This window comes from Symphodus melops (genome assembly GCF_947650265.1).
Source record: "Symphodus melops genome assembly, chromosome: 15".
Taxonomy (NCBI): Eukaryota; Metazoa; Chordata; class Actinopteri; order Labriformes; family Labridae; genus Symphodus; species Symphodus melops.
The window spans coordinates 2227214-2242257 of NC_136705.1; the positions used below are offsets into that span (position 1 = coordinate 2227214).

The following is a 15044-nucleotide window of genomic DNA, read 5'->3' on the forward strand; positions in this document are numbered from 1 at the left end:
TGGTGTGTGTGTGTGTTTGTGTGTGTGTGTGTGTGTGTGTGTGTGTGTGTGTGTGTGTGTGTGTGTGTGTGTGTGTGTGTGTGTGTGTGTGTGTGTGTGTGTGTGTGTGTGTGTGTGTGTGTGTGTGTGTGTGTGTGTGTGTGTGTGTGTGTGTGTGTGTGTGTGTGTGTGTGTGTGTAGGCAGAGGGTTTGTCCAGCTCTGACTGGTCTGTGGCAGAAGTGAGGATTTCATGCTAGACTAGGAGCCAATGCCGTGTTACTAATCTGAGCGGCTTCAAAGGGCCTGGAAGGAGCCCGCCATCACCTCCTCCCCACTCAGACGCTCCTCTCACTCCTCCCCCGGCCCGGCCTGGAACTCTCCCCACCCACACACACACACACACACACACACACACATCTAAACGACACAAAGCTGTGCTCCTCTCCCTCCTTTACCTTCCTCCTATCTCCTCTTGTCTCCCATCCTCGTTCTGAAACATGTGGCTCATCATTTCAGAGCTGTTCCTCAATCAATACACCCCCCCCCCTCCTCCCCCCCCCGCCCGCCTCGCCGTTCTCCCTTTCATTCATCTGGTGTGTGAGCTGCTGACCCATCTCTGTCTCTCTTTTTTTAATCTCGCAGAGTTCTCGTTCTAAAAACAGAACAAAGGCAGAGCGCCTCTGTTTCTGTGTTTGAGGCTCACACGATCTGACAGCAGCGTTTGAAGTTTTGCTCCAGACAGAGAGTGTGTGTGGCAATTAGATAAATGCTCGCACACTGACCTCCGGAAAAGGAGATCCTGTGTCTCTGTGTGTGTGTGTGTGTCTTAGTCATACAGAAATCTCTATTCAAACATCGAAATATTATTCTTTGTTTGTTCATTTGTAGTCTGAGCTGTTTCGACCAATCATGTCGCAGCAGAGGTTGGTGCGTATGCAGGAGAGCGATGACACGCCAGCTCTGATTAGTGGGGATTTATTGATCCCTATAAACAAACATTTACACTCGAGTTAACAGTCTCCATGACACCGTGTGACAAAACCAGCGCTTAGATTTCCTGACTTCCCGGAAACGCATCAGAAGTGAGGACCTGACCTCCATTCAACCAACGTTTAAAAAGTTGTCTTCCTCTTGTGCTGAGGACAGACCTCGCAGAGCAGACTCGTCAATGTGAGGAAATCACGAGCTCGTCAGTTTCTTCTTCAGGTTTTTTACCGCCGCAGTGAGTCAGAGTGACGCCGCCGTGCGACCGCCGTCGAGCTGAGACTCAGCAGATGAACGAGGTGTCCTTCAGACAGCGTCAAACACAGAACGAGTTCAGTGAAGGACATGGATGACCGTCTGTCTGCACATAAATAATAATTTTATTGTTCATATGATGTCCTTCCCCAGCAGAAGCCAGTCAATATCCGGGGGGCGGGGGGCGCTCGGGGGTCCAAGGGTGTGAGTGTGTCTGCAGTGGTCCGTTCTGTAAGCTCTCTGCTAATTATGTTTCATCACTCACTTTTAGTAATTGGCTTTTTCACAGAGAGAAGGAAGGAAGGGAAGAGGAGGGGTGTGTGTGTGTGTGTGTGTGGGAGGGGGGGGGGGGTCCATACATGACATCAGATTAAATGAATACATGAATTCCAATGAAGTCGTGTGTTGTTCTGACAGACCCCCCCCCCCCCCGAGTTTAGGAGCCTCTGCTGATGCATGTACTAGTATTGACTTCTTTTCCAACATTTATATTCATGTTGCTTTCAGTCAATATCGTGAGCGAACGACTGAGCGGAGACGTAATGAGATACAAACAAGACTCTAAAATATGAACCTGCAGATACACACGCTTTATTCTGATTGGATCATTTATTAAAGTGAAGCAACCGGACAGGAAGCGTGCGGTCAAAGTGAGCCGCAGCGTGCTGCAGCAGGATGTCGAGACCTGCGCACTGACCTGCTCGGACCGCTGACACGGCCTCTCTGAATGCTCACACACACACACACACACACACACACACACACACACACACACACACACAGCCTTTGTGCAGAATGATCAACAACCTGCAGCAGGATGGAGATGGAAATCTGTGGCGTGAGTCAGCGAGGCTTGGCGAGGCACTCGGATGAGGAAGTAGTTAATCGTTAATAGTTGTTAACCATCGCTCGACACCCCCCCCTCCCTCCTCCTCCCCCCATCTCTTGTTTGTGCTATGGGTGGTCTTCAGTTTGTTTTGGCGTGGTGTGACGGGACAATGCCCGCCTGTGCGAGCGGTCAGTGGGCACAAAAGCCGTCATTGAGATGAGGGCAGAGTGGCACAGAGAGCGGCTTCACACCACGAGCCACCGGACGGCAGAAAGAAGGCATTGACGCCCGGCGGGAACACTGGGCGAGCTGTGTCACAGTTTGGCAGAGTGACTGCATGTAAACGATCTGTAGGTTAAAGGACAGTGACACTGATGGACCGAACCAGCAGCCCGTCAACTCTGATTTATATCCACTCTTCATGAAAACACTAACAGTCGCCCTTGTTTTTCTGTCCGCAGCTGGTCGTTCGGGGTGCTGATGTGGGAGATCTTCACCCTGGGGGGGTCCCCGTACCCTGGCATTCCTGTTGAGGAGCTCTTCAAGCTGCTCAAAGAGGGACATCGTATGGACAAGCCTGGAAACTGCACCAACGAGCTGTAAGAGAACGTCACGCTTTCTCACCCTCCGTAACACACACACACACACACACACACACACACACACACACACACACACACACAGCCTCCATCAGATCCATGACTCGGTGGTTCTGCGGCCGCTGTGTCGGGCCCCTGCACAGAGGCCTTCAGAGACAGAACTGTTGGCTTTCAGACTCTGATGAAGACTCACATGTGGTGTCTGCAGGCGCGATATGAACGCACCAATCCAACACCAGAACCAGAACCAGAACCAGAAATGAGCCCTCCAAAGCATCTGATATCGTTGAAACGACAAAAACAAAGTGTGTGTTTGCAGAGTGTAAATTCAAGGCACAAGGTATCACAGGGGTTAAAGGATCAGCCACGCCTTGGTGCCAGAAACAGAATCAAAGTGTCTATGTGTGTATAAAGCAGCGAGAAGGATGTTTGTGTTCAAACTCAGACTGAAACACTTGAATCTAAAGGTTTCAGAAAACACCATTTTGATTTGAGGGGTAGAAATCCTGACGGCTTCAAAGTGTGGAGACAAAAGAGACGAGCAGCTCGTCTGAGTTCAGGCAGAAGACGACTCCGTCTGAACAGATGTGTTTGTGTTTGCTGGCTCGCAGGTACATGATGATGAAGGACTGCTGGCACGCCATCTCCTCCCATAGACCCACCTTCAAGCAGCTCGTCGAGGACCTGGATCGGATCCTCACCCTCAACACCAATGAGGTGAGAGCGGCTCTTTCTTTTCTTCCTGGTTTTCACGGCGGTCAGAACTCGTGCTGAACTCGTCTGATTTCTCTGGCAGAGAGGAGAGAATAATACGCTAACATTCCTCCGCGCAGAAACACGTCCCTCAGTCCAAAGTGAATCACGCTCTCGGTGCACGCAGGGTTCAGCTGCTGAAAGCTTTAGGAGCATTAGGAGCCACGTTGCTAACTCCAGCTCTGAATGGTGACTCAAAAAAAAACGTCGGGATGATTCGATCCAGGCCCAACATGGCCGCCATGGCCCTGTGGAGCTGCCCAATCATCACGTCCGTGCTCGCCCCGTATAACAGCCTGCGCTTCTTTCCATCCCCCTTCCTGTCTCTTGTGATATCCGCATGCCGGCCTGAAAAGAGGCCGTCGATGGAAAGCTGTCAAGACTCGTCTGCTGTGGAGCCGAAACTTCATGAATTTGTGCCAAAAAGGCCGACTTTGAGTTTGAACTTTTGAAATGCAATAAAGCCTCTTTTTCTTGCATTTCTCCTCTCTCTCTCTCTTTCTCTCTCTCTCTCTCTCTCTCTCTCTCTCTCTCTCTCTCTCTCTCTCTCTCTCTCTCCCTCTCTCTCTTTGCCCCAAACCGCTGGCAGATGTGGAGGTCTTTAGTAATGTGAGCCTTCTCGTGTTGAGCTGGGAAAATGGAAGCCAGCGTTCATTTTCTAGAAAACCCCAAGAGCTCTTCCTCCTCACAACTCGACCCAAACACCGCCATGAAAGAGGAGCGGGGGGGGGGGCAGAATAACTTTCTAACACTGGGCTCGGTTTTCATCCTCCTTCATCTTGGTTCGGTTTTTGGAATGGGGGGGGGGGGGGGAGTTCGAATCTGCCAGCTTCTTTATTTTTTCCAGCCGCTGCTCGAGTGTGTCAGTGTCACTCGTCACATTTGTTTGGACTGAAAGGAGAGGGAACATGACGGGACCACTTCTCTGGACTGAATGTACACCAGAACCCCCTCCCTGTTTTTCCTGCAGATATTTGCATGCAGAATGCAGCTGTACATTGTTTTTCCTGTCCTGTTTCATGAACCCGTCTTAGGTTTCCATAAATATCACATGCAGGTGATCTCCTCTCTGGAAAGCCCCGCTCCTTGTTGACAGACTTTCAGCACCATGTGTACGTTCAATGTTTCTTATTGTAACTCGATCCGCTGTCTGAGTGTTCACTTCTCCCTGCTCTGTGTCTGCAGGAGTACCTGGACCTGTGCGCCCCGGCGGAGCAGTATTCCCCCAGTTTCCCCGACACCCGCAGCTCCTGCTCCTCTGGTGACGATTCAGTGTTTTCCCACGACCCGTTACCGGACGAGCCCTGCCTCGCCAAGTACCAGCACATCAACGGGAACGTCAAAACATGAGGCCACACCCCCCTCCCCCCCACCCCAATCCCCAGGGTTACCCCCATAACACACAGCACAGAACCCCTCCCCTCCCGCCTCCCCCTTCGCCCCTCTCCGGATCCTGGTGGACTAACGGACCTGAAAGAGGGGCTGGGCTGGTGGCGGCGCTGCTGTCGCACACTCTCACTGCCACACACACACACACACACACACACACACACTCACCTGAGGTCTTAAAGGAGAGGACAGGGACCATGTTTGTACTCGTCCTCCTCAGCAGACGTTGTCGTGTTTGTACTCGGAGGTTTTTGTTTCCCGATCGACGACTCGTTCGGCGGTCTCATTCCAGCCGGCATTCCAAGACTGTTTTTTTTCTGCTCCTGGAGGAATGTACGGACCGACCCTACGTGGACTTCTAAAAAACAAACAAAAAAACGAGAGATTAGAAGAGGAGACGAAATAGGAAAAGGTACAGAGAGACTAAAGTGGAACTAACAAAGCGGAGGAGAGGAAGGAGAGCTCATATAGAAAACGTGTCTCCTCTTTTATTTTGTCATATTGATGCATTTCTTTTTTCTGTCTCTCGATTAAACTTCCCGATTTATCGTGGACAGAAATAAATACACAGTCAAATGTATAGTGCTGGGTATATTTGTAAATATATTCAAAAATGTATAAATATATATATTATATATTTACAATGAATTATTTTTTGTATGGAAATAACCCCGCCCTCTTACAGGCTGGTACGCTAACAGGTTGTGTCCTAGATTTCTCTGCACACACACACACACACACACACACACACACACCTGACTTACTGGGACGCAGTAACACAGATGAGTTTTGGCTTTCAGGGACTGAGGTAACATGTTAATTTATTGACTTATGTTTTTATGAGATGAATCAGAGTAAAATGGCGGACACATTAATGACATTAATGAAGCTGATCAAACATTAAAATAATCCGTTACGTTTATGTTCATAAATCTTTTTTTTTTTTTTTTTAGAGGGTTTCTGAGAGATGCAGGTTTTCGAGGTTTGATATATGAATGTGAATATTAAGTTAAATTTAAAAAGTGTACATTTTATAGTCAGCTAATCCCTTTTCGTACGTAGAAGCCGGCGCCATTTTCTATCCGGATGTTTAACTATTTGGTAGATTTTGCTTCATAGGAAGATTTCTGGATATTTATATTCAAGGACAGAAGAGATTTATTTTACTAGCTTCCACTCCCTCACTTAGACTCTAGACTCCAAATTGACTCGACAGAATTGAAAGCTGAAAACAAAGTATTATTAATCATTCAAGTGTTTTATGTCTTTTTCTACTGGACCAACTTTGTGATGATGATGTTCTTTTTTTGCGAGTGTTCACGACACTTTTGCGAAATAAATGATGGAAAAACGTGTCCCGGTCCTCGTCTCCGTCTTCTTCTCCGGGTCGACGCTGCTGGATTTGATCAGGGTTGTAAAGATCATTGGACTAAAACATTCGTCTGAGCTATTTTTCTCCTGTCGAGGACGACGTGGGTGGAGACGGTGAAAGTGTCAGAGTCAGACAGCTTTCTGGTAGTTCTCTTTGATTCGTGACTTCTCGTGTGCGGAGGGGGTTTCTATCACATCTGTGGCTCATTTAGAAGAGTTGGACGACACGACAGGAGCTCAAACATGTTTCTGTTTTTCAGACCACTTCATTGTGACGCTCATCGTCTTCAGCTTTGAAGCAGAGTACACGCAAAGCTGCAGCGTTCAACACAAACCGTAAACGTGACGCGGGTCAAGGCTACAGTCCTCCGAGTGGGCGGCCTGGATTTGAGTCCGACCGGGGGCTCCTTGGAGGCTGAGACAGCATTTCCAGCACGGAGACCGCTATCGATGAGACTCCAGCGCCCCCTGCAGGAACACACGGGTGACGTCACTCAGGCGTCGTCCATTAGTGTTTACAGTGAACGATTTGTGTGGTCGGAGTAATGTGCTGAATAAACAGAGACTCAGGGTTATCGTTGTGCATCTCAATCAGACTGTCAGAATAATCTGATTAATAATTCAATAATCTGATCTCTGATTAACTGATTGATTTATTTTCCTCTCTTATCAGAGCAGATTGAATTTCACAGAGTGAGTTAATTGATCTGATTTGATTTAGGTTAATCAGTGATTGATACAGACAGACAGGCATGTGGGGGTATTACGTGATGGAGGACGTCCAAAAAACAGCCGTCTGGGGGGGCGGGGCCTACCTTCTCTGGTCCAATCAAATCCAGACCCTTCAGGAGCAGAACCTAAAGTTAGAAGGAGGACATACTGGCTGCTGCATTGTTGTCAGAGAAGCTTCAACACAGCATGTTTCCTTCATGATCACAGAGGAGGAGAGCAGCTCTCTGATTGGTCCTTTAACCTCTGGGTTGTGTTTGTGCTGTTGGAGCCGTTTGTTTTTTTTAGTTCCTGTAAATATCAGACTAATAATCTGTCTCTCTCTCTCTGGGAGCTTTACTGGACTAACAAGTCTGAGCTCCACTTTTTACAACCAGAACTTTATTTTATTTTGACTAATTGAAAAATACAGACGGACTGAGCAGCAATGTTAGCAACACAGAAATGATCAAAACAAGACAATAAATAACGTTAACGCATGCTCTTTCACACATCTCTGTCTCTTCTGTTACAAGTTTGAACCTGATCTGTATGAACACACACACACACACACACTTTAAGGACGTGTCCCCTCACGCCTCCGGAACTGTTCGAGCGGATTGGAGGGAAAGTCAGACGTTTGTGTTTTTCCATAGAATGAGGAGGAAGAAAGCAGGCGGAGGATTGGAAAGAAAGAGTGACAGGATAAACCGCAGAAAGTAACACCCTCATTAAAGGGGGGAGGAGAGAAAGGACGCCGGATATCCACACTGGCGAGTGCCCACTTTTATCAGAATGGATGTCTATTGATGGCACACACACACACACACACACACACATACACAAGTGAACCCACCCTTCATCAGCTCAAGGAAATGTTAATTTACACAGACTTTAAAGATGACATACACTTACTGTAATGTGAATTCAGCAGGCCGGCTGCAGAAATGTCCCGGCCCCTGAAAGAGAAGGTGAATGGTGCTTTAAATCAATGTATGCACATTCAATCAGTGCTGTTAGCGTTAGCGTTAGCCTGCGTTAGTTCCCTCTGCCTTTGCTCCCATCAGCTGTTTACAAGGTCATGTTGGGGTCAAATGTCCGAGCCAGCATCCTCCTTTCTTTCCTGGCATCCTGACTCCAGCCGTGCGTGTCGGCGTCTCGCACTTCTACCACGCCGTAACAAGAAGAGAACACGTGATGAGGATGGGACTTCTTTACAGAGTTGGTAGATCATTTTCTCTGAAGTGCAATGTTGGCGCCGTAATTTGACCGTAAAGATTTTGAACAAATAAACTTAATTTAGCATCGACTTGAAAGCAGAAACACATGTAAAAAAAAAAAAAAACGTTTTAATACTTGGAAACAAATTCAGGCGTCGAGGGGTTAAGATTTCAAAGGCAAGGCAAGTTTATTTATATAGCACTGTTCAGACACAAGGCAATTCACAGTGCTTTACAGACACAAAAACGGAAAAACATTAAAACAGAGCTTAAGGAAAGAATGCAACAGAAATGTACATAAAAAATAAAATAAAATAAAATAATAATAATAATACATCATTATGAAAGTGATGATGTATTATTATATAAATCATCTCATGTGTCGGCAGCATCAGGAAGATTGAGTCCTGAAATCATCGATACGAGAATGAAGACGATCAGGATTGTTTCTGTGGCTGCAGAGGATAGATAACATTTTTAAAACACTCGAGAGAATAAAAACATTTACACATTGTTGTTGTTGTTTTTTTGCAGCCCAGCTTTCCTTTCTCTGTGAAAATAATCATTTTCCTTCCACGTCGCCCCAAGGGCTCGTGGAGCGGACAAACTGATAAACACGACCCACCACGCTCGGTCAAAGCTTAAAATGAGTTTTTCATTTGGAGGGCTTTTCCTCCATGGTTTCCTAATGCCCTGAAGATTAACCCAGTGACCCTCAAATATTAGCTCTGAACGACTTCAGGGGGTCGGGAGGCAGCCTGAGGACATTAGAGCACTTTCAGGCCAGTAGTGAATCCACTAAGGGACAAATATCAACGTTCACAAAAAGAAATATTTGAGATGTGTTTAAACATAAAAAACGGAGATATTCTGGCGCTGTGACGGACCGATGAGTCGTGAGGGTATCTTGACATTTTAGTGGTAAGAGAGATATTTCTTCCTGTCCCTCCTCCTCCTCTGTCCTTCGTCCTCGTCTCGTCCTCCCTCGCCAGGCCATCTGCTGGGGCCTGGTGTGTTTGCACAAGGCTCGGTCCTCTGGAATGTCAACATGAGGCTTTGTGTGAAGCCAGAGGAGCCCACATTCACTGGAGATAAGACCCCACCGACCCCACAGAGGAGGAGGAGGAGGAGGAGGAGTATCAGGAGGGTAACTTAAAGTTTAACAAAGCTGCCAAGTGACCGCTTTACCCGCAGCTTAATCCTGAACATACACCCCCTCACACACACACACACACACACACCAAACTCCAACACTTCTTTAATAAGCAGAGGTTGTCGGAGCACAGATGTGCTGTGTAGTCAAAGTGTTGATCGGTGGTCAGCTGTGCTAACGGAAGAGAACTGAAGCTAACGTCCAATCAAAGATTTAGGGACGTAACTGTTCCTGTTAAAAATCAGCAGTGAGCTGTTCGATGATCTTTTGAGACGCTGAATGGTTTGAACACAATAATTCTCTCACTTTGTGGGATTATTTTAAATCAGTCAGCTGGAGATGAATGGTGCCTCAATGTTTCAAACAGCGAAGGACTCACAGAAGGTCATGGGTGAATTAAAGTGTACAGACATGGCGTGCACGTCGATGATGCACGCAGAGTTTTCCTGGGTGGTTGGGATATTTGCCGACCATCTAAAAATGTTTTTTTTTTTTTTTTTAACAATCCACAAAAAAAAGCGATCAGCTATCGATCACCTCGTGTAGCGTCTCTCTCCTGTGTGTCATGTGACCTGACGGACACAACAAGGAGTCGGATTTCTGCATCCAATCCAAACTTTCTTTATTCCTGCATCTGAAGGAGAGTATGTCTGTGCATGTGTGTGTGCATGTGTGTGTGTCTGTGTGTTAGTATCTGTGTGTGTTTGTGTGTATCTGTGTGTGTTGTAGCCTCAATGAGTTAATCAAGAGGCTTTAATTTCAGTTAGTCATCTTTAGCTGCTGTCTGCAGTGTGTGTGTTTGTGTGTGTGTGTGTGTGTGTGTGTGTGTGTGTGTACCTTGTTGTGCTGTTCACAGAGAAGCAGATAATCAACGGTTCATCAGCAGGTCATTGCTCGTGAGAGAGAGGGGGCTACGTGTGTTTGATTAGGGACTTGTAAGTCTCCATGTCTGGTTCTGCATGGAAGGATAAACAAGCCGAGTGTGTGTGTGTGTGTGTGTGTGTGTGTGTGTGTGTGTGTGTGTGTGTGTGTGTGTGTGTGTGTGGGACCGCTGTGCTGCATGTGTGTGGCTTGTTGCCCCGTGGGATCTTCTAATCGTTCACTAATGGCTCAGTTGTGTGTGAGGAATCGTAACTCACAGAGGGAATCTGTTGAGTCGGAGCGAACGATCGGCAGAAAGAGGAGCTCCGAGTGTTCAGAAGAGAAGAAATGATCCTCTCTGAGCAGAGTCTGTTTGTCGTCTGAGACAGAGGACAGATGTGCAGATGTGTTGTTGTGATGCTGAGTCAGACATAAGAAGGGGAAATATTACACACACCTGCAGGAAAACCGGACACAGAGCCAGTGTTGGTCCGCACACATCGAGTGTGTTTCTGTAGGCTAACGTGTTTTACAGCTCTGGGTGTGATTTATAAATGAGCTGAGTCATAACTTTCCCTCCTGCCCACTGATGCCAAGCACAACCCCCCCCCCCCCGCAGTCTTTTACTGATGATGTCATCGGTGACATCAGAAGTCATAAACCCTGACGCATGCTAACCATCATGCCAAGATGTCAAACATGACTTTTCCAATGGCAAATGGTGCATTTTTTTTGAACAAACAAAACATTTCATGAAGCAAAGATTTAATAAAATCTGCAGCTGAGTCGATATTTATAAAAAAAAAGGGGTTAAAAAAAAAGCAGCTTAGGTCAGCGTTTAAGAGTAAACCTCCTAACACAGGCTTCAATATTTCCCACAATGCATCTGACCCTTTTTTATAGAAGTGCCCTGCACAGCCTGAGCTCATCACAGCCGTCTCCACTTTCAAACCTCTTAAACCTTTCACTCCTGATCCCGTCATTCACTGATTGACAGAACGTTTCAAATCTGACTTGAATGGAGCAAAATAAGAACTTGTGGGTCTGAAAAACTGAAAAACTGTCTTCTAGTCGCTGGTAGCAGCGTCTTTAGAGCGGTCTGTCGTCGTCTGTAGTGTAATACGTTGACCATCTTCAGAGCCGTTTGTTAAGTGCTCTGTGGCTGCTCGGGTCTGTGTGTCAGCAGACAGTAGATGGAGATTTATAGAAGTGTACACACAGGACAGTAAAACACTCGAACACTGTTTCTGTCACGAGTAAACACAAGCCAGGCTGTAAAACAGAGGCCTATAAATGAGGCTTAATTCAAACTGTGTAACAGGGCAGTTTGTCAGAGCACACACACACACACACACACACACACACACACACACACACACACACAATAAGGTGCAGAATGAGGGAGATGAGGAGGGAGTTAGGAAGAAAGGAGGTTCAAAATGGGAGAAGAAGAATAAAGAAAGGCCCTGAAGCCATCGGAAAATGTCTGTTTAATGTAAATAGTTACATAACCGACACGTTGCTGATGATTTGGTCCGATTTAGGGAGTGCAGGAGAATCAAACTGAATGAAAAAGGGCTCTCGCACTTTCAGAGAATGTGGGTATTGATATTTACCGTGTGAACGGGAACAGACGTAGTCTTCCTTCACCCAGAGTTTCTCCTCCAGCCTCCTCGTGTTTATTCTGCAGAGAGTCAGAGCGAGCTGACTTAGAGAAGGCAGCAGGATTTAATCAGGAGAATTCACCTAGAGCGTGTGGGAGGGGCATAGACTGTCTGCACGCCACCTCTACCGTCTCTACAGACTGTCTGCACGCCACCTCTACCGTCTCTACAGACTGTCTGCACGCCACCTCTACCATCTCCGTGCTCTAATCAACCTGCTGCATCCTGTCTCCTGTTCTCCACCATCTTCTTCTCCTCTGTTTAGTTCACATTCAGATTCTGTTCATCTACACGGAGCAGTGATATAAAGACACATATCTTCCTTATAGCGTCGTGTAGAGGACGCTGCGGCTCGGTCGGACCCATCAGACAGCGATAGTCTCCTGCTGGTGCGTGTGTGCACAGCGAGGGGAAGGAGAATATCTGGAGCGCGTGTGTGAAAACGACTAAACTGCGTCAAACTTCCCTCCAGAGTTCAGAGAGAAGTTCATGCCGGGTTGTTGGCGCCCACCTTTGTCAGGTGGACTGTTTTCACAATCTAAATGAGGAACGATCACCATGACAACACCATGGTGACAGACACGATATAAATCACAAGTGTAATAAATTACCACAGGACCCCCCCCCCCTCTTTTTTCCACCTGCATTACTCTTTGCAGCTAACAAGAAGCCCACTGTTCCTCCGAAGGCCGACAGCTCGTTTCCCGCTCCACTCAATTTGTCAAATTCAAAAAATGCTTTCAGAGTTTTGTTGGTTTTTTACTCCGCCTGTGTTTGAGTCTCTACTTTACCCCCGCCTCACTCTTTTTCTCCCGGTATATCACCCCCTCCCCCCTGTCTCTCCGCTCTGACTTGAATAGTTGGAGTGATTGTGTGCTGCTGAAAGTTTCGAGGCAGTCTCTCTCTCTCTCTGTTCAGTCAGGAGGTCATTAAATAAAAGTGAGCAGTGAGTGACGTGTTTCTTTACCTGCCCGTCTGCTCAGAAACAACAAGAGCCGCTCTGTCCTGTTCAGGCAGGACGGATAATTAGAGCTCCTGACTTAATCACTTACCTCAAAGCCCTTCACTCCTGCACCATTCCACCCTGTGTGGATCGCTCCTCTTTTCAGGTTTGACGCCACCTGCCATCACTGAAGTGTTGCAACATTATGGATAGTTAGCTATTTGACTCAGAGACAATGCTGAGTGCGTACATGCACAAAAGAAGGGCAAACAGTTCACGGTGTGCTGCAGGCTCAGACTCACACTCTGTGAGTTCTGGGTTCACTCGCAGGTGAGGATCCATCTCCTCCAGGAGGCACATTCATCCATTTCTCACTTTTTCCACAAAGACTCGGAGCTCCTGAGTGAGTGCAAGCTGCAGCAGTAAGTCTAACTTTGACTCTTCAATCAATATGCTGCTGATCAATAAAACATGAGTGCTTTGCCTCGACGTCCTCCGCAAGCAAAACATGTCTGTTCTCCGTCATTATGTGGACACGGTCGAAGAGCTGATGTTGGACTTCATCTGTCCCAGATAGAAACAATACAGCAGAAATAACAAACGTAACCCTCCGTTACTTCAACTCCAGTTTGAACTTTTCTTCTTCATGATTCTGGAGAAAGAAGAAATGACACTTTGACAAGAAGTTGAAGCTGAGGAATGGCCTGACTCCTGTGCATGGGCCACCACAAATAAATCCACGTATGACAGAAAAGTGAGCAAGCTAACAGTCCAGATATGTTTGTCACAGACTCAAATAAGCTGCTAATCGTTGCTAACATCTAAATAACTAAAGTTCTGGTTGTAAAAAGTGGAGGTCAGACTTGTTGGACGGTCTGTTAGTCCAGTAAAGCTCCCAGAGAGAGAGACAGATTATTAGTCTGATATTTACAGGAACTAATCTCCAAAAGGCCCCAACAGCACAAACACGCCCAGAGGTCAAAGGTCAGGGACTGAATCAGCTGAGAGGACACTTAGCAGACAGCTAGCAACTTTTTGCATTAAACATTCAGGCCGTAAAGTTGAACAGAGAAACGAGCTCTAGAGACCCAAACTGTTTTTATATACCAGGCTGTAAACATGTTTATTTTAACATAGAGCGCTATGGGGACTGACTCACTGCAGGAGACAGACTCTAGTGGACACTACAGGAACTGCTCGGTGAGACGGCGAGCACCCGGCTGTGCAGTGAGAGAGAGAGAGCCCCTGAAAAGGCGCTTTGTGCTGTTTAGACGAGCCCGAGGCCTTGTGGTTGTAGGCCGGCAGCCAGGCCTTCAGACCCTCTCTGGCAGGGACTGAACCTCCATCTGGACCGATGGGCCCCTTCCTGCACGGCTCCGTGAGCTGGACAGAGACAGGCTGGGCTGAAAGGGTTCGACTGGCCTGTAAAACACCGCAGAGGGCTGCAAAAATAAACCATCAGGGCTGTGCTGAAATCCTCTGGCTCCAGAGCTCTAACTCTGAGGCTCGTTCCCACGAGAGAGAGAGAGAGAGAGAGAGAGAGAGAGAGAGAGAGAAAGAGAGAGAGAAGCTGAATGCATGGACCTCTACAAGGGGTCTGTGGATGTGATCTGACCTGTAGACTGTATCAGAGGATTCTGGGTTGGGTGATAGTGTTTCAGCTCTGCATGCATGTGGCTGTCCGTGCTGAAAGCCCCCAAGAAAAGAAAGAGAGAACGAATGCTGTGAGATGGATTCAGTTTAGATGAGCAATGAGTCTGAGGGAGGAGTGATCCATGCAGGTCTGAAGTCTTACTCACACAGCCTCAGATCTGCTCTGTGGACTTCAGATATACAGTCGATTTTAATGCCACATGTCATCCACGCAGCTCCACATGAGATCAAATCAAAGTTTCCCCCTTCAGCTGGAGAGCGGGATAATTCATGCTACATTTAGTCTGAGGGAGAGAAATGTAAACCACATTGTCCCGCGTGTTTTAGCGGGGCAGCTTTCTGTGCCTCCCCTCCCCCCCGCCCCGACTCCTGAAACAGAGAGAAATTCTTCTGCCTCTCTGGAGCCGACCCAAATCAAGCAAAATCTTTTTATATGAACGTCTGTCACGCAAAAACATCACTAAGCCCCATCTCGAGCCCTCCTTCTCCTGGAATGAGCCCGGCTTTATCCCGGTCCTCGGAGCGAGGCCGCTCTGATGAATCCTCCAGGCCTTCGTGATCCAAAGAGGGAAAAAAAACAAACTCGAGTCCTGCAGAGAATGACATGCTGAACAAATAAAAGGCAGGCAGTAACATGGAGGGCATGGATCGATCAATACATGAAAGAGTGATCTCCTCTGTC

At 47.3% G+C, this 15044-nt stretch overlaps 1 protein-coding gene across 1 annotated transcript in view; it reads left to right on the forward strand.

Annotated features, from left to right (window-relative positions):
• The window catches only part of LOC306835654 (fibroblast growth factor receptor 2-like), a gene marked incomplete at its 5' end in the record, with an annotated part of 27953 nt that extends 21809 nt beyond the window's left edge, over positions 1-6144 (forward strand). Inside the window, 3 exons of the mRNA XM_079362319.1 lie at positions 2480-2647; positions 3259-3364; positions 4586-6144. Of these exons, the coding sequence (XP_079218445.1) occupies positions 2480-2647; positions 3259-3364; positions 4586-4750 (439 nt within the window). The 3' untranslated portion in view covers positions 4751-6144. The remainder of the gene's footprint in view (positions 1-2479; positions 2648-3258; positions 3365-4585) is intronic.
• Positions 6145-15044: the final 8900 nt, after the last annotated feature.